The sequence below is a fragment of the Oreochromis niloticus genome, linkage group LG18 (assembly GCF_001858045.2).
Source record: "Oreochromis niloticus isolate F11D_XX linkage group LG18, O_niloticus_UMD_NMBU, whole genome shotgun sequence".
In the NCBI taxonomy this organism is placed as follows: Eukaryota; Metazoa; Chordata; class Actinopteri; order Cichliformes; family Cichlidae; genus Oreochromis; species Oreochromis niloticus.
Window position 1 is genome coordinate 24,125,280 of NC_031982.2, and position 19,837 is coordinate 24,145,116.

The 19,837-nt window shown below is 38.5% G+C and overlaps 1 protein-coding gene across 2 annotated transcripts in view; it reads left to right on the forward strand.

Annotated features, from left to right (window-relative positions):
• The window catches only part of col11a1b (collagen, type XI, alpha 1b), an 81,261-nt gene that overhangs the window by 27,261 nt on the left and 34,163 nt on the right, over positions 1–19,837 (forward strand). For both annotated transcript variants that reach the window (XM_019348258.2, XM_003448470.5), the window contains 26 exons: positions 651–716; positions 1,555–1,596; positions 1,957–2,019; positions 4,285–4,359; positions 4,735–4,818; positions 6,771–6,827; positions 7,270–7,323; positions 7,410–7,463; positions 7,837–7,890; positions 8,004–8,057; positions 8,772–8,825; positions 8,933–8,977; positions 9,710–9,763; positions 9,854–9,898; positions 10,888–10,941; positions 12,016–12,060; positions 12,251–12,304; positions 12,400–12,444; positions 13,081–13,134; positions 13,225–13,269; positions 14,185–14,238; positions 14,336–14,443; positions 15,484–15,537; positions 17,820–17,873; positions 19,205–19,249; positions 19,521–19,574. In XM_019348258.2, the coding sequence (XP_019203803.1) occupies positions 651–716; positions 1,555–1,596; positions 1,957–2,019; positions 4,285–4,359; positions 4,735–4,818; positions 6,771–6,827; positions 7,270–7,323; positions 7,410–7,463; positions 7,837–7,890; positions 8,004–8,057; positions 8,772–8,825; positions 8,933–8,977; positions 9,710–9,763; positions 9,854–9,898; positions 10,888–10,941; positions 12,016–12,060; positions 12,251–12,304; positions 12,400–12,444; positions 13,081–13,134; positions 13,225–13,269; positions 14,185–14,238; positions 14,336–14,443; positions 15,484–15,537; positions 17,820–17,873; positions 19,205–19,249; positions 19,521–19,574 (1,467 nt within the window). The remainder of the gene's footprint in view (positions 1–650; positions 717–1,554; positions 1,597–1,956; positions 2,020–4,284; positions 4,360–4,734; positions 4,819–6,770; positions 6,828–7,269; positions 7,324–7,409; positions 7,464–7,836; positions 7,891–8,003; positions 8,058–8,771; positions 8,826–8,932; positions 8,978–9,709; positions 9,764–9,853; positions 9,899–10,887; positions 10,942–12,015; positions 12,061–12,250; positions 12,305–12,399; positions 12,445–13,080; positions 13,135–13,224; positions 13,270–14,184; positions 14,239–14,335; positions 14,444–15,483; positions 15,538–17,819; positions 17,874–19,204; positions 19,250–19,520; positions 19,575–19,837) is intronic.

Genomic DNA, 19,837 nt, shown 5'->3' on the forward strand with positions numbered 1-19,837 from the left:
TTGCCTCAGGATTCTCAGTATCAGGAAGTGACACAGGCTCTGTCTGGATCTTGGCTTGAGATCTGTCTCCTTAGGTTCAGTCTTAACTGCTCAGTTTGTGCTTTCCACTGCACAGTCTCAGCCTTTCTCTATGACTTTCTCATTAAGTACCGGTTTCCTCTTTAGGTTAAACTGTACAATCTTGTGGGTTTTGGAAACGCTGCGGTTGTTGCTTTGTGAATTCTTCTCATGTTAAGTCATTGTATGGATAGTGTCAGTTAACGACCTCTACATTCATGCTCAGTAGGGTCTTTTTTGGCAGTTCCTGGCTTTTGGGATAACTAATAAGTAGTAGTCAGACCATATCCTAAATTATAGCTTCTTGCAAAATGACATTTGATATTTTTTTTCCAGTAGAAAAAACACCTTTTTTTGCCTTGAAAAAGTATGCAGGAGACTAGTCATCATTTTGGTAAAGTTGTACTTTTTGTGGGCAATTTTGTCACTATTTTAAGTATAGGAGGCTTCAGGCAAGACATCTGCTGTTCGTTGATCTCACAATTTGCATTTTTGTTCTTTAAACCACTGATGGTCTGTCCTTAGAAACAAAAAGTTAAGCTTTTGTTTCTGTTTTTGTAAAGAAATTCACCTGGTATGTCCTATATCTTTAGGTGCATGGAGGTCAAAGGTACCTGGGAGAAAAAGGAGAGAAGGGCGAACCTGCTGTCATAGAGCCGGTAAGTGAAAAGTCTTTCTCATCTTTCTCTTATTGAGAATAAACCTTTCCATTAAAGGTTCAAGTTAAATAAATAGGTACATACTAACTGAGTAAAATATTTAAGAGACAAACATATTGCTAAGAATAATTTAATTGTAGAGATCTTAATACTCTAATTCTCTACACTGGTATGTGTCTGGTAGACTATATTCTCTTTGTTATTCTAACCAACATTTTTCAGACAAATAGCACATTATCATAATTATTCTCAGCCCAATTTCATATCTATTCACTATGTTACTTGCACGCAGTGATTTATATGTCTACAATCAAATTCTTTGCATATTTTTTTAATTGTTTTAGAGGAATTTCATCAGATCACAAACATCTTTCAGACTTGATTTACTCTTGTCTGTGTCTTAATTTATTTCAGTGCAAAGTAACTTTTAGCTGTTTCATTTTACTTAGGGCAGTGGCAGCCATGGGTAGCTTGCCTTCTGGAGAGATTCAATTTTTATTTTACATATATGCTGTATATACAACCACAGTCTTCACATAAAGAAGTCCCTCAACCTATACAATTTGCCACTACAGGCTAAACAGTGTCCAAAATAGCAGCAGTAGTTAACATCTCCCTTCCCATACTGTTTGTACCACCACAGGCTCCCATTCAAGTCTTTGACCACACACACATTTAGAAGTATCAGATAACTAGAGCACTGGTCATTTAGCTATGAGTAAGATCCTCAACATCAAACAAGCATGTCTCTTATTTTTTGCTTCATTCTCTATTGCCTGTGGGCAACAACTTGCGGGATGTCCTATAATGCTACTGTATCCACTTTTTCCTTATTCAGGGGATGCTTGTAGAAGGACCCCCAGGAGCCCCTGGCCCAGCAGTGAGTATCACGTTCTCCCACACTCCTGTCTGGCTTCCACAGATGGAGAACAGCTAAAGAAGGAAAAAATGTCTTTATGGAAAGAGCGTCAGTCCTGATCGCCAATGAAGCTTGAGCTGGGAGAGACTGTCAGAATGTGTACTTGTGCATGAATGTGTGTATGTCTGTGTCTGTGAAATGCAAGAGGAGGAAGGGGGTATGAGGCTGTTTCATTTTGAGGCTTATGTCTTTCAAACCAGTGTCTTTGCTTCTGTCTTTGTTGGCTTATACATATAAAGTGTTGGATAGACTGACTGTGGTGGGAATGCTGGTTAGCAGTAGCTTGGATAAAATGCTAAGTGTATGTACGTCTGGTTTCAGGGTGTTACTGGTAACCCAGGATTGCAAGGTCCCCCAGGTCCACCAGGAGACCCTGGTCAGAGGGTGAGTGAAGGTTGCAATAATTGTACAACTGATTAAAGATGTATTTGAAAAGCTTTTGTTTTCTCCTCGTTATAAAAGCTTAAAATACACTTGTTGTTAAATTAAAGATAACATATCTGCACCTTTGACTAGTAATTTACAGAGACGTTAAAAAAATATTTAAATTTATTTATTTTAAATTGTGAAAATACTGTAATGTAAGCTCTAGATAGCCATTAATTCTTCATGCGGGATAATGGGGTTCGGTAAAATAAAAAATGTCTCTGTGTTTGTTATCCTTCTCTGTTCTTCTCTACTGGAAAGCTGTGAAGCATAGTTTCAGTGCCATGGAATGAATAATACAATTGGACACAGCTTGCTACTGCGGCAGTAGGAGGGATTAGTGAGTGGTGCAGGGAAATGAGATGCCCATAAACTGTCAATATAGCGACAAAGAAAGGCTCTGAGAAGTAGGCCTGGTATGCTTTAGGACTGGCGAGAAATGCAAGGAATCGGCTGTAAAATATGTAGAAGCATAAATTGTCCCCAAACATTTCTTTTCTCAGCCATGTGGGATTCAACTCATTTATTTGATTGGTTGGTTGCAACATAATAAGTGTCTGTCCCCTCCAGAAAGCTGGAGCTCAGCTTGCATTTTTCCAAATGTGACGATTGCTCTGCAGCCCCCCTTTCATCTGCCTTTTAGCACATCTACTCTCTCACTAGAGATTAACCATATAATTGTCAACATAAAAATACACCAACACGCCTCCGTCAGCATGGCCAGTACAAAAAGCCTTTTGTTCCATTGACTAACAGTGATCAAAAATATTTTGTTAGTCTAGAAGTCCTGTCCCCCTCCCTTAACGACCCCATGAGAAACAGTCTTGCTTAAGATTGACAGGGACATTAAAAGTGACTTGTTTCTTAAGTCTGGTGGTTTTCCGTTGCGTAGGATCTGCCTGCACTCAGCGTTTGATCTGTTCATTTTTTCTCCCTGCTTTCCACTGAAACATTTTCCCAGCCATATAGGACTTTCATTAACACTAGAGGCCACTATGCTTACAATAACGGTAATGGATGAAGCATATTCACAGCAACTGAGAAAATGCAGATCAGAGCACGGGGAACACATGGCATCAATTTAAGTAGTCTGAGATTGCCGTGCATGACTAGACTGCAAAGTCGATGCTGGTTTCCTCAGAAGCAGGAGGTACTATTCAGGCTTGATCTTATTTTAGATTATTTCTTTGTTTTCGGGGGGTTTTAAATCAAAAATATGTAAAAAATTTAATTTCTGTTCATACTGATATCTTTTATGCCGATATTTTTATTTGTACATATTGTGTTTGCAATACAGAAAAATTAGACACAGATGCTGACAATTTTAATCACATTTGTAGTGACAATGGTAGTGATTTTGCAAGCTTACACCATAACTTTCAATGCTTGTTAATGGCATCTGAATATAGCAAGGTAGGCGTATTACAATGCTGAAGTAGAAAGTATGTGGATATGAAAAGAGATGGAGCTGAAGGCTGACCAGACTCAGTATTAAATTAACAATGTCAGTTTGGCCAATGGCATTAAAAGAATCTATCCCTTTCGAATTATGTATTTCCTCAGACCCTACCCGTTGGCCACAAATATTCTTCCTCTCTTGGGGTGAACTTTAAGATTAGCAAAACACTCTCCATTTTTCATTCATTGAAGAAATTTTAAATCCCTCTAATTTAATGAGCCTTATTTCCTCCCTAGGCCACGACTGTGGATTTTTAGTCTTGGTAAAGTCAGTGATAATAATAAATAAATACTTTAGTTGTGGTTGAATTAATCTTAGTAGGATTAGTCAGTTTTCTTTTTCAGAATAAAGAACAACATTGCAGAAAAAAGACTTTGGCTTTGAAGTGATTGTTGGAGATGAACAGGGGTTTACTGTGAACAGAGATTTCTTTAGTTTCTGCCTTGTTATTATTGCAGATGTTATTTATTAGGAGTTTCTTCTTATTATTGTTTGGACTTCGCTTCAGCCCCTTCAGGGTATGGCATTAACTTTGGGATAAGCAAAGTACTGCATATTTTATCTTAACCACATACTAATTATTCATAACAATGTTACATGCCTGTTTACTGAAGCACTGGCTGATTTGAATTCAATAATTTGGGGGTTGTAAGTTAACTGGACTCCTGTATATTAAAATCTTTTGAATTACAGTTTTGCAGTTAATTGGTATTCTGTTACTTTAGCTTGATTGTTGATTTCTCCTCTCTCCTGTGGTTCTCCAGGGCTCTCCTGGGCGTCCTGGTATTCCTGGTTCAGATGGTGTTCCTGGGCCTTCAGGGACAATTCTGATGCTTCCAGTAAGTCTTACTGCTTTCAGAGCTGGTCATATTGCACTCCTTTCATCTCAGGCACTAGCTTGTGAACTTGCTCCATTTAGTAAGTTTACCTCATTGCATCACCAGTAGGCCAAAGGATTGCAGCCTTATTTTCTTTGGGTTACAAATCACTTACCTTGTAAATGTCAGCCAGTGCAATGGAGTAGAACCAATGACTGAGGCCATAAAGGCTAGGCGACAGATATTTGACTGTGGTGTGTGTAAGAAGTTTTACCAGAACACGGTGCAGATTTGAACACACTCACCGGGGACGACCACTGGACGTGTCACACTGTAAAAACAACATAAGTCAGTTTGGTTTTAATCATGTCCCTTTCCTCCTTTTGTGGCTGACAGTTCCGCGCAGGTGGTGAAGCACACAAAGGACCTGTGATTACAGCCCAGGAAGCTCAGGCTCAAGCCATTCTGTCTCAGGCTAGGGTGAGTATCATTGGTAAATATGAGCCCAGAGTTACTAAAATTAACTTGGAAAAATGATTTAGAAGGAAAGGAATAGCTTATGATCTGCCACATACTGCACCATCTAGCCAACATGATGGAGACAAAGTTATGGCAAACTTTGCCGCGGCTGCCACTGCTTCTTGGTTAGTAGTGATTGTTGATGATGTCACTGCTGATAGAAGTAGTAAGATGAATACTGAAATGTACAGGGCTAAAGTCTCTGCACAGACCAAATATGACCCAAAGTATCCTTCAAAAGCAGTCCAAGAGTTTCTCCAAGCAAAGAAATGGAATATTCTTCATTTTCTAAGTCAGTCACCTGATCTCAGCACAATAGAGCATCATTCATAGTTACTAAAAAGAGAATTGGAGGCCATAAACAAGGAGCAGCTTCAGTGAAGGCCCAGCAGAGTATCTCAAGGGTGAAGTATTTAGTGATGTCCATGCCATCTAGACTTTACTGACTTACTTCACTGATTCTGGACTTTGGACTTGAATGAAGGATTTTCATTCAAAAATTAAAAACAACCCTTGTATTTATAATAATTTTATTATGTTTAGTTATTTTTTAGCATCTGAAAATAGGGCACTATGTATAAAAATGGCTGTGATAGCTAAACAGTTAGTCCAATAGTTTTGTTAAATGTGAAAGTCTGCACTCCAGTCACACCTTGATTGGTTGATATTGTGAATGAAGTAGCTTATAGGCGTATGTACGGGTCAACTGGAAGGGCACTGACTGTTGTGGCAAACAGTAGGTTCTCAAGGATGACAGAAATAGGTTACATAGAACTGATGCAGTCACGTCATGTAGACCATCATACTTTTATAGTTATGTATCTGTTTATGGGGATGAGCTTTGACATTAGGCAGATGTAGTTTCAAAAGTTGGGAGTTTGGGTAAGGCTTAACCTGATCTCATCTGATTTTAAGCCTTTAAACCTATTCTAGTAGAATCCTAGTAGAATATTTGAGTAGAATATAAAATCACTAACCTGAAAATGACCATTAAATAACAGAAATTATAGTAAATAATACCAGAAGGAATCATTATTCATAAATCCTATTAATCGTCATCTGAACTCCAAGATATGGACCTGTGTCATGTTTGGTAGTATATAAATGCAGCACAGATGTTCACACCCACTCAGGGATCCAGACAACCATAACACTGTTGAAAAACAGGTTGAACACATGGAGTTCATTAAGTATTGCACAAATACTATATATTAACACATTCTGTGGAGTTGGAGGGCTACCAACACTGGAGTTTAGTAATGTCTAGAAAGCACTTGTCACCTTTCTATATTTGTCTATTATGCCAAAGGTTTGGTCTGATGGAGGAAATAAACAAAAAGGGCCAAAATGTTCTGAGCGTGAATTATTTTCACAAATTTTAATTATTCAGGGCCGATTCTTAAACGTGAAGTGCTCTTCAGTGCTTCTGTATTTAGTTGTTTTCCTGAAAATACACATAAGTTAACAAATTTCTATGATTCAGTCTTGGTATAGCATACTAGTATAGCTAGCATTCTTTAAATTAGCGATTTATTTCATTCAGTAGTCACACTGCAAATAAATTCCAGACATCATTTTTGGCAGTACAATGCTGTGGTCAACCATGAGCCAAGTGGTAAACCATGAACAAGAACAAAGTAAAGTTTGCACTCTGTAAGGTTCCATGTCCGACAGAGGCTAAAAGAAAGAGTTCTTATTAGCGTTTTCTTTAATAGTTGCCGAACTGTTATGGTGCCAAGATAAATTCACCCTTTAGTACAGGTATTTTTTTGCATGCAAAGCCGATTCAATATAAATATTTGAAACAAAGCACTTCAAGCTCTTCTAGATAGATAAATAGACAGATGTGGATGCAAGAGTGCCTCTGCAGTTGGTGACAAGCTGTTTATAGGTTGCTTCTGTCTGATCCACAGCTGGCAATGAGAGGTCCTCCAGGGCCAGCGGGCATGGCAGGAAGATCTGGACCTGTGGTAAGTGCTGTTTAACACACATTTGCGCATTTTAAGCTTGAGAAATACAATCAATAATTTGAACTTCTTATTGTCTACCATTCTTCTTAAATCCTTTATTGCTTCCTTCCACACTCAAAGATAATGTATCCACTCACTCATACCCACACACTACCACCAGTTTTGATTTGATTCCATCGATCTTTATCCGTTTTAAATTATTGCAAATGACTTGCTTGTGATTTTTTTATGTCTTGGTTGTGTCTTGGATACGACCAGTGCTGTCATCCAGATGTTACATTTGTGTGTTTACATCCACATTAGTTTCCATTCCAACCTGGATTATACTGATTTCCCAGTGAAATAATGAAATGACAAAATGTCTGGCATCATTGAAGATGTGTTCATTCACTAAAACAATGTTGGTGTGTGTTTTTGTATCTGTATTTTTCATTCTAAACAGGGAGGACCTGGTGCTCCTGGACTTAAAGGTGACGGTGGTGATCCTGGGCCACAGGTAGGATGAAAATCCTTTGTTATATTATCTTTTCTTTAATTTTGTTATTGTTGCTTGATTGAAATATTTATATATCTTTTCCATAGGGACCCAGAGGTCTACAAGGCTCAACTGGTCCACCAGGAAAATCAGGAAAAAGGGTAAGAGTACTTTCCCTAAGTTCTTAGGTCTCGATACTGTCAAGTTTTTAATGGTTAATCTTCTCCAGAACAATGTTGTATTACAATAGAAGAATATGTTTAAATTCCTCGTATTTAATAAAATATGAACAGCACATACAGTTTCCAGAGGGAAAAGTCTGTTTCGTTTCAGGCATGGCTCCATTTCAAATAATTCAGCTGCACCCAATAATTGTCTGTGTTTAAACTCAAAGTTGTGTTTATTTAAGCATGAAGTAGTTAGAAAAATTAAAGCATCATCACTTTGTTTATTTTCAGCAAATATCTGCAGTAACTGAATATTTTTCAAATAAGATTCCTGTAGAACTTTACGTGATATCTGCATGTTCTCCAGGGTCGAAATGGAGCTGACGGTGCACGAGGAATGCCAGGAGAAGCGGGAGCCAAGGTAAACTGGATACGGGCTACGTTTGAAGCATTGTTTGGGGTTCGCTGTGTCTTCAAAGTGATACCTGCCATACTGATTGATACGCCTTACCAATTCTTGCCGTGCTTTTTCAGGGCGATCGAGGTTTTGATGGTCTCCCTGGTCTTCCTGGAGAGAAGGGACATAGAGTAAGTATCAAAGGAGCAAATCTGTCTCTTGTTAAATGCATAAAGTCAGAGGACAGACATCACAGAAGACTTATATCTGGCTCCAAAAATAAAAATCCCAGAGTCCCAAAGTCATCTTTAGGCCCAAACACTTATTGCCCTTGAACGACACATCAGTGCTGATTTGACATTTAAAGGCCACTCCATCCAAGTCATGTGCACCCCAGTGCTGACAGACATAACTTCTGAACCAGTGGAACTCATTAGGGCGTTTGACCCAGTTATGAAAGATGGGGTTAACTCAAAAACCACTTGGGCTGACTTTAACCCGGCCTGGTGGTAGATGAAGAGTGCTGATTTTAGTGTTTGTGTAACGTGGGCTATATGGAGAGCCCAGAAAGAAAGGACAAAGATCACAGAGAGGTATTTCTAGACAGGGTTTCATGTCTTATCCTATACTAAGTAATTACAAGGCCAATCCCTTAACAGTATATAAATAGTGGAAACCATATAGGTCCATGCCAGTTGTGGTAACCGTGCTTACTGTAGATTAAAGGCAGTTTTGTTGCTGATTTTTTTTTTTACAGCATTTTCTGTGTTTTCTCAATTTTTGGCTCGTGTTACGCCTTTTTAATTAAAGGATTGTTTCTTTTTTTTCTTAGTTACAGAGATTCTTTCTTGACCCTAACATCCTAATGTTTTTTGATATCTCTTTTCTGTGATTGTTTTCCCCAGGGAGAACAGGGCTCGACAGGTCCTCCAGGACCCCCAGGAGAAGATGGCCCAAGAGTAAGTACTCTAGCACTTTATCCAAAATCTAGCTAGTCATGTTGACATTTTTCTTCAAAATTTCATAACATCTGTTAATAATCTACTATTTTCTTTTCTGACAAAAGGGTGAAGATGGCCAGGTTGGACAGAGAGGTGTGGCTGGAGAGATGGTAAGTGCATTTATTAGCTGTTAAAACAAGATTAAACCACCATGTCAAACATCAGAATTTGCTGAAAATTTAACCATGTGCTCAATTTTCATACTACCACAGGCCTCATCCCCTCAGTTTTTTCATCAACTTTCGTCTGATATAAACCTATAGCCCTGCAATGCTCTCTTTACTCCAGCTATAATGACATTCCTCTCTGGGAAGGACCATTACCATTGTATTTTCGACCTTGCCAAGGCAGAAAGGCTTTGCATAACAGATCAGAAAATAGCACCATGAATGTGTTTTTCAGTCATTACTTTCCAGAAACTGACATATTCTGCCCAGTGCTCTTCAAATGGAGCATAGAGTTGCAATAGAAATAGTTTGCTCCCTGGTATACCCCAAAATAGCACAATCCTTTTAAAGGGTCAGTTGTGTAGAATTTCATCATCCACTATCAATAAGATGAAAGACTAAGTGCGCTGATTCTAAGTGTATAATTTTAGGCTTTTGACATGAGGAATTGCTCTCATGCGTATTCTGTGGAGTAGTTTTCATAGATGACCACATGAGGTCAGCATTTCACATGTGTGGGAAGTCGTAGAACATTGATGCCATAATTTAAGCATTTAATCTACGCAGATACACCGGAAATGCAAAAGTAAACAAATAAACAATCAGTATAAGAACTTTGTGTTTATGCATTAGTTTATACAGTTTTCTTCAGCTTATATGTGTCTTAAAATACAGGGTCCTAGAGGTTTGCTTGGCCCCAGAGGGTCTCCTGGCCCCGCAGGACAGCGTGTAAGTATAGTAAATCCTCATCACTTAATCTTCAAACTGTTTATCGTGTCCTAGTTCTTCTTAAACAATATCAAAAACTGATCTCTTTAGGGTCTTCCTGGTCTTGATGGGCAACCTGGTCCTAAAGGAAATATGGTAAGGAATGTTTTCTTCATAATAAAGATAAATGAATATGTTCATGACCAACTAAGCAGTTTGTTACGTTTTTCTGTTTTTCTTCTGCATAACATGTCATGGCCTTTAACCCCTGTGTAACATAACAGGAATCCGGCCCTTTTAGTCATCAGATAATAGTCAAATCATGCTGCTCAGATTTTCTGCCGTACTTTCTGCCCACTCAAGGGTTTAAATGGAAAAGTCTGTATGTCAATGGTCCCATCATGGATTTATCTTCCTGTAGGGTCTCAGTGGGATGTGTGAGTGAGGTTTGCAGATCAATGGTCAAGACAGTGAAACAAGCCCACATACTGTCTGTGGTCACTGAGTCAGCAAGGCAAAGAAACAACCACCTGAAGAGGAGTATAGAACAATAGGCATTCAGTGTGTTTCTCATTAACATCTTGAAAGTTGGCGTTGAGCTCAACATTCCAAAAGACAAGAAACCTGAAATTACCACTACGATAGGACTTCCATGAGGGTTTCTAAACAATTATGGCACACACAAAATTCTCCACCATATGGGCGCTTTTAGAGCACCTTTTACTGGAGGAACATAAGAACAGTGGGTGAATCTATTTAAATGCACTGTCAGGGAACCTGGAACACTGTGAACAGAGCCTCTTTATTTTGTTTGTTGTAACAGCTGGAGTAGATTTCACATGGGTCTCTTCTTTTGTTTTTTATGTGTTTGCATTGTGACACACTGAATCCCAACAGAAATGCCAAACAACTCATCACCATTCCGATTAGTCTCATACCTCATCACTTTCTCTGTCTCGTGCTTTGAGTGAATCAGATTGTTGTTTGACTGTTTTTAATTTGAAGTATCCAATTTCCCCTGCAGTAATGTTATTCTTCCATTGATAGTCGTGCATAACAAAGCATACAGTTGGGAAAAAAAATGCATTAATTGCGATCATTGGAGATATTTGCAACTTCATTTTTGTTTTCTTTCTTAAATGCAGGGTCCACAAGGAGAGGCAGGGCCTCCTGGGCAGCAGGGTATGCCTGGTCCAAATGTAAGTTTTTTTTTCTTTGCTCTCTTGTTTTCTGTATCTGTCTCTTTATTTAAAACCTTACTGATCAGTCAGTCTCTCTGACTGCTTCTCCAACTGTCTCCTTTTTTCTCTCTCATCCTCCTTTTGCTCCCCTCCTTTTAATGCTCTGTCCTCTCTCTGCCATATCCACTGTGCAGCAGGGAACCCGATGACCTCAAATGATCAGTCGCACCTCTGCTTTTTCAATCAAAAGTCCATAGACATGTTTTCTTCTTTTCCTTCCTCTCGCTTCTCCCTATATGACGTTCATTTCTTTAGCTGCTGTAATTCTGTCAGAAAACTCACACTGAGGAAGAGTGAAGGATTTCCAATAACACTGTTTTGTTACTGTCACAAAAAAGAGCATCTCTTGTGTCCAGTTGAGATTGGACATGTTGTACTCATTTGACAGAACTTAACCTAATTACAATGTCCACTTGGTGAAAAATATTCCATTATTGAGTCATATTTAATACAAAACAGTGCTCCCGATATTTTATCCAGGGCTAAATGGCCATTGCCAGGTAAGATTTTCAGTCCTGCTGACACTTGCAGCCTGAACAGGATGACGTCATTCTCTTGGAAAGTATTAGTAGGAACCTGTCCTGATGGTATACAGGTTGAATAAATAACTCTTTCTTTTTAGTTAATACCTGGCTAAAGTCAAACTGATGCCTTCCAGCGAAAGCATTGGCCCCTTGAAAAATAACACAGCTTGCTTCTAAGAAAAGCTGCTATTAACATTTTATTCTTCGCTGGTTGAATTGTCAAGAAGTCTCCAAGAAGTGTGGCTTTAAAATCACAGCAGAAAATAATAAACCATTTGCAGAGCTGAATGAATAGGTCTGAACTTGTTGGAAAAGGTAAAATGGTTGGAATAATGAAAGGGAAAAAAGCAAATCTGTTACAACCAAGCAAGTGACGCATAGCACACCATAAAATAGGGTATATGTTTCCCCAAATGGACATATCAGGTGTTTGTTTTGATTCAAAATGAATCACTTCTTTTCCCACATCATTTAAGCCTTCTTAAATATAATCTGCATTACCTTTCAGGGTCTTATTGGTCCTCAAGGTCCAATCGGGCCTCCTGGTGAAAAAGTAAGTAAAGCCAGTTCCCTCTTTGTCCTCCCCCACAACTGCAAATGTTTCTGTCAGGACCTCATAAGTGATTTTGCAGACATACTGCTGAGCTATAGGCCTTACTTGCCTCTCTGAAAGTAGCTATCTGTGTGTCTGTATCTCCCCCTCTATCTGTTTCTCTTTCTATCTGTTTCCTTTCTCTTTGTAGGGACCTCAAGGGAAGCAAGGTCTGCATGGCCTAGCTGGTGCCGATGGTCCTCCTGTGAGTAACACATCTGATTACTTTTTCATTTTTTCTGTCATCTTGACAAAATCCTAAAGACCAACTGTTGAAAATCTCTAAACTTCCTTCCGTAGGGTCACCCAGGCAAAGAGGGTCCTCCAGGCGAGAAAGGAGCAGCTGTAAGTATGATGCAAGTTGGTGCTAATTTAGTGTTACAGAGAAGTGTCTCATTACAGCTGTTCCCAAAATGTATCAAAAGTAGCACAACAAAGGAAGGGGTGGGGGGAGGTCTGGCAGTCTTGTCAGATGCAGTTTAGTCTGCAGAGTGCGCCTCAAGGTTAAATGTCGGCAGGCAATTCAGATGCTATCAGGTAAATTGCCTCTGAAAATACCAGACCCACACATAGTGGCTTGTGATTAGTCACTTTGTCCTGTGTTACAAACCACAGTAAGCTGGCATTAACACACACAGAGTTTTTATTGAGTGAGTAAAGAGGTTTTACAGTATTATTTCATGGAGTTTTAAACAGTAAATACTCTCATTTTAGATAGTATGGTAAAACAACTGAATAAAAGATACAGTATTACTATTCTTTATTAGTATTAATAATAGTGTAATATGTTAATAATACAGAATTGTCAGTGTTAATATTGAAATTGTGCTATTATATGCAATTTGCAGTTTAGCTTGTGAAATGTCTTTTCTTTCCTGTCCTGTCAAATTAGCATTGTTAGCTTTTATTTATTAACCTAAATATTTACAGAGTTACATAATTTTCTCATTTTATTCCTGTTTTATTTTTTTAAATCGTTAGGGTCATCCAGGTCCTATGGGATCCATCGGCTACCCTGGGCCTCGCGGTGTGAAAGTACGTGCCATTGCAGACATACAATACCACTCTGCCATGAAAAGTTTCCCTAAAATTTTCCCTAAACTTCATTTTTTTCACTTTCTTCAGGGCGCTGAGGGAATTAGAGGCCTTAAAGGTGACAAAGGAGAAAAGGTAAACACTGCTCCAGCCTCTTTTTTACCCACACTTGTTGACAGATGTCATTCTGTTGAAAATGGACCCATCAGAGTGGTAATTTCTTCCCAAATGAGGCTTTCTTCGAATCCAGCAAGTGGAAAAACTCTTAAAGGCCCATCACACTGGCAGTTAAACCCTCGTGCCACTGAGCTGTAATGGAGTGTGGAACATTAAACTAGAATGAGGCTGCTTTGTAGAGCGGTCTCAGTGCAGATGGATCTGTTTCCATTCTTTCCTGAGATTGCATTGGTTGAACTTATCCCATTGCTCGCTCTGTGTAAGTTTTAGGGTCTTTTGTCAGAAAATTTAATCCCATTTTCCCATCACTTTAAAATTCATAGCATGTTTTTACAACATCATCTACTTTCATGCTTCTGCCTTAATAAAATCCAGTGGCATAGCTCTTTTTACCAATGCAAAGTTACGATTTGACTCAGTTGTGATTTATTAGTATTTGGTTTAGTGGTTTCATGCATCGTGATATCTGTGAATACTGACATCAGTAGCGGAAGCAAAGAATAAAAACTATAAAATATTGAAAACTGCTTTCTCAACTTGAACCACCAGGTGTCAGCAAAGTAACTTCAAAACTCCCTGTGTGAATGCTTCATTTAAATGACCACTAGATGTCACTATAAATCTTTCTTATAGAGCCCTGACACTGTTGGAAAAAGTAACTTTCACAGTGCACAAAGCCTGCTATGGTAAACTGTCACTGTGATTTTGTCACTTAAATAACAAACAAAGCAGAGTGGGTTCTTTTTCACTATACATATCTTAGCTACTTATAGCTAACATGGCTTAGCTATCATATGATATATTATATTTGATCAATTTTGTCTCTTAAACTCTTAGTTTTAAACATGAGTGCTTGATGTCGTTCGTCTCCAGGGAGAAGATGGATTTCCAGGATTTAAAGGTGACATGGGGCTCAAAGGTGACAAGGTAAACCATCATCTCCAAAATGACAGCTCAGGTTCGCAGTTACAGAGTCTGACAGGACAATTAAAAAACATTTTTTACTTTTTTTGGTTGTCTTTAGGGTGAAAATGGCGTACTAGGGCCCAGAGGAGAGGATGGCCCTGAGGGTCCTAAGGGAAAGTCAGGACCCACTGGGGAGTCTGGCCCTATGGGGTCAGCTGGAGAGAAGGTAAAGAGCCAATACCTACAGGAACTGAAATATAAAATCTCAGATTCCTATTTAATGTTTTTTGTTGTGCTGAAGTTAAAGTTCATCTATAACTGTGTAACATTAAGAAGTGCGTGTTCAGTTTAAAATACTTTTCATCATAACACATAATACATAAATACTTTATTATCCAGTCTTCAGACTTTTACAATTACTTTGTAGCCACCTGTCTTCAGCACTAGAACAGTCCCATTTTTATTTCCATGTGTAGCTAACTTTCTTCATGGAGCTGTCATTTTGTCACAGAGTTTCTTACGTCATACTTTAGTCTAACATACTATTATTGCCATAACAAGTCAATAACACTATAACTAGATTTCAACTATAAAAAGATTTACATCACAGTTGTGTATCCTAAAGTAGGTGGGCAGTGATCACTCTTTTATTCTAGCCATATTCTAATGAAAAATACAGTAATAAACTTGATCAAGAGATTATCTGTAAATATTATAAAGTTATCTTAAAGATATTTCAGTCATTTATTTTACATTTGGAAGTTTAATTCGACACATGGATGCACAAATATGACCAGGTACAAAAAAGCTTTTTATTAATTATCCTATTAGTGCTCCTTTTGTTTCTGCATAACAACACATTTCATTTTAACTGACATCTTCTTCCTAAATTGCTCAAGATTAGTACATATTACCAGCATCAAAATCAGATATATTGGATTCATACTCAAATTAGTGTACACATACAAGAGTTGACCTTATTGTAAAAGCATGTGAGATAGTTACATCAGATTCTGTGTAATTCTTAATGACCATACGCCATCCGAGATGGCCAAATTGGACCAAAGTGAATTCACAATTAGCAGAAATGCCTCTGCATGGATGATGTCATTTTCATAAATGTGGGATTCAAAACTTTCACACGCCAGAAATAAAACTTTATATTTTACAATGCTTCTGTGAATTTCAATAAAGTTTACAGGTCTGACTGCCAGTGTCTCTAAATGTCAATTGATTCCTTTTATTTTGGTTTTTCTTCTTTTTTAGGGAAAACTTGGAGTTCCTGGATTGCCTGGTTACCCTGGAAGACAAGGGTCAAAGGTGTGTGATTAGAGTACATATATTTTCCCTTTTTATCCAATACTGAAGATAATTTCCAGCTGTAGGTGTTCAGTGTCTTGGTCAAGGGCAGTGTAGATGGTTGACAGCACAGCATGGCTGTCACTGTGTTTACTCACTATTCTGCTTCGGTATCAAGCTGTTTGTATTTGTGTATCTGTGCACAGACTCCATGTGTTTACATATATGAATCTACAGAAATCTATATTGATTTTCTCTATGACTTCACAGCATTTTGTTGGCTGATCAGCATTGACCCATATCTAAACCTCTTACCACGTGCCTTTCAAAAACCTGATGACTAACACATTCATAAACACAAATCCAAGCAGACACCTACTGTACACTCTCCAGGCCTCTTTTAGAAGCTGTAACTGGCACGGTCACCTGCTGTAGTCATCAGCTGTCCTCCCTCCTTAAAATCCAGGAATACTCCAACAGCTGACCATTGTGCCACGGCACCACTATCACAATGTGCTGCTGCAGCTGGTTCATCTCTGCTGCTGTCAGCACTGACACCCTCGCACTGATACGATGGGTCAGATACAACTTGATACAACATCCATTTAGGAACTGCTCTGTTAATGTCAGCAAAATGTGAGCTGTGGATATTCCTCAAATTGAGTAAGCTACAAAATACATTTTGAAATGGTTACATTTCAAAACTGTATATTTCAGTAATTTGTATTTACTTTTTTAAATCATTTACCGCCTATGCTAACTAGAATGGAGCTTTTCAAGATTTGACATTTTAAATTGTGTAATAGACAGAGTACAGTAAAGGTTATTCAGTGCTATTAAGCATAGCAAAACCAACAAATATTTGTAAACAAAGGGTGTCCTCAAGGATTTTCACTTTAATCAAACACCATTTTTTAAAGGGATTATAAAGACATCCTGACTTTTCAAATACATAGACTTAATATTTTTAAAGATTTTTTAAATATATATTTATCTGGAACCCAACTGTCCTTTTTGGACTTCCATAGTTCCTAAAAAGTAAATTCTATTCCCAAAATAGATCATGTGCTGTATGAGACAGAACCTGCTCGTCCCATGTTTCCATTGCAAAGTATCAACAGTGTTATAAAATGTCAAATTGTCCTCAAGAGTATGTTCAGGGTCAAAGTCTTGGCCCATTAACAGCCTTTATCCCCCTCAATCAGCCTGTGCATGAATCCCTCCAATGGCTGTGTTTTTGGCTGCTGCACCCCATCACTCTCTGTTAACAGCTTTCCCACACTGTTAATTCTGGATGCCATTTGCAAGAGCTTCAGTAGGCTGTCTTATCTCCATGGTGCAAGTCGTGCTTGTCCAGTACCAGCTCTCCTTTCAGTTTGCCATAACTGCACCTCTGTGAAAAACAAATTAAGCAGCATAGATGTCCCTTTCCTGCTGTCTCCACAATGTTGAGCTGTTTACTTCTTGCGTTTCTGCCCACGCTGCCCTGTTGTGGCGCCCTTGCCTATACTGCACAGAATTATTCCTTGTATACATATGCATGTCTGCAATAATGAGCACTATGGATACCGCATAGTGCATCATATTGTGCATCAGAGAGCGTTTTAAACTTGACACACCTATATATGCCCGTGACCTTGGTGCGCAGCTGGGTCAGAGGAATGTTTAACTTAAATCGGTTGAACATATAATTATGCTGCCTAATTCTGCATGAAGGGAAGCTATATTGGTAAGCTGCTTGGTACTCCTGTTAATTCATCCAACAGTGATTACCCTCCTAGTATTTGTTTGACTGGCACCATTCTCATTATCAGACAGCACAGCCTGCAAAAGTCCAATAACTAAATTGCTGATGGGTAACAAAGGAAATCCACCGTTTCCGTTTTCTTTGTCTTTATTTACTCACACTGCCAGTTTTATCTTCCTCCTCACTAGACGCTTTGCTAACAACCTAACAACACCTTTGTCTGTCTGTCTGTGTGTCAGAAAGTGTCAAAGTGACTGGGTTCTTTTGATGCCTTAAAAAGAAGGTGTTCAGTTTTCTAAGGGGATGACAAACTATAAACTGCACACCCAGTGATATGAATCGGCTGGCAAGTTAGTCTTTTATGTGGAAGGACTGTACAATTTCTTATTAATTAGCCCTGTTCAGTAAAGTGCAAAAGGACTGCTGCTACTTCTATAGTCTCACTGACATTGTTACAGGGCAGAGTGTTATTTTATGCTCTCGAATATGTGAATGTATTTCTCCTTTTGCTCACTCAGTCCCTCTCTCTGACTTTTTTTCTCTACTTGCCCTGCAGGGCTCCAATGGCTTTCCTGGATTCCCTGGGGCAAACGGCGAGAAAGGAGCAAGGGTGAGGAAAAAAATCATTAAATACATGCATACAGAGTCACTTAGCTTTCCTAGTGATCAAGCGGCATCTTACATCTTAAAAGGAGACACACAATTAAACTTTGACACTGCAAGCTTGGATATGGTAGAAAACAAATAAATAGATCTACCTACTCTACTGTGTGTTTAAAAAATCCCAACTCGATTCCAAACAGTATACTGTGATTGCATACAGTTAAATTAACTCTGAAATTTGTTCATAGTACCAAAAAGGCCACTTGTTGTTGAATGCTGATGTGACCTATTAGTGTACTTTTTGAACTACATGGCAGAAATATGTACATGAACATTATCTTTCAAAACAATCAATCTGTAAGAGCCTTCGGATTTTGACTTGATGCATGCTCAATCATCCAGGTGAGTAAATCCCAAAAGGTTTATTCTGTTCATCTGGACATCTGGCCATCCAATTGACTTCTTCAGTCTCAGCTGACTGCAGGTTTCCCCAACCTTATAAACTGTACATTTGCACAATAACTGAACCTAGCCTACCGAAGGGTCTGATTTTGACCCTGAAAGGGATTTACTTTCTTTTAGAATGTGGTTGAGGTCAAGGCTCAGTGCATTCACATTTTATACATATCTCCGTACAATTTTTTCAATTTTTTCTATACATATTCTGTACATTGTTACCTGTATATACCTGTATATGCGAACTTCGGTTGCTTATGTTTATAGGACCACCCTGTGTCTTCCTATTATATTTTATTTTCCCTTGCTGTAAGAGCTCTGTAACACCGAAATTTCTCATCCGTGGGAAGGTTTATTCTATTCTATTCTATTCTATTCTATTATAGGCCAGTGCAGGTTTTCAACACTAACTGCTACTCTGTCGCGCTACAAAGGCCGTACCCAGAAGGCTGCAGTAAATATGTACTGTGGGTCTTCATGGAGGATTGACAACTATATTCAGCTGTGTGAATGAAACTAGTGAGTGTTTGAGCCAAAGGGATGAGTGTGAGGGTTTCAGAATGATGCTGGTTATTATTGACAAGACAAACTCGCCTGTGCGCTCGTACAGACATTGAGAAGCAGACATGCTTGGCCCCAGCATGCTAGAACTGACAGTAGTTCAAACTGTCAAGTGCCTATGGGTAACCACTTACCGCATCAATTGGATTATTTATTTTTGTCCAAAAATGCTGTTTCATCCCTGACTCAAACTCCCAGAACAGTTGCTTCTGTCTGATGATGGCTCAGCTAAAACTTCCCAAAAAGGATATTAAGAAGTATTATATTAAGGTGATGCTTGATTTTTGTCCTAAATCAAAACTTTTGTTTTTCCGTTTTCAGGGAATTGCTGGCAAATCTGGCCCTAGAGGGCAACGTGGCCCAACGGTAGGCAATTCATCTGTCTGCCAGCTCAGCCCGAGCTCTCCACATAAATGATTTATTGTGTTTAAATGAAAATCTCATCCTTTAAAGGGTTGTCTATGGGGTTTATGTGTTTTTGTTTTCTGAAAAATATATGCAGTAGATAGAGAATTTTAGAGAGGGGCAGAGATGGCAATTGCCCTTAAATAAAATTGTTCTTAGGATTTGCTTCTTATTGTTTTATGCTTTCAAAATTTGAACTTATTATTTCTGTAAATGTATTTAATGAGTACAGGGTCCACGTGGTGGCCGTGGTGCTAGAGGACCAACAGGAAAGCCGGGTGCTAAGGTAAGTGCCCATTTCAGGTTTTTAATGGTGGGTTCACTGATATCTAATATATCTTTATGTTTATGTTTTTGTATGGAGCATGATTAAAATCAGTAGTTATGTTACCGTGCTCACGTATTATACACAAGTTATTATACATAGTACTGTATCTGTGTGTCTGTTGAAAGTCTTACATAAATATAGAGCTACCTAAATATAAAATTATAGTGTATCAATCTTATAAAGCATAGTTCCCCTTTGGTAAATCAGGCAGGAAAATAAAT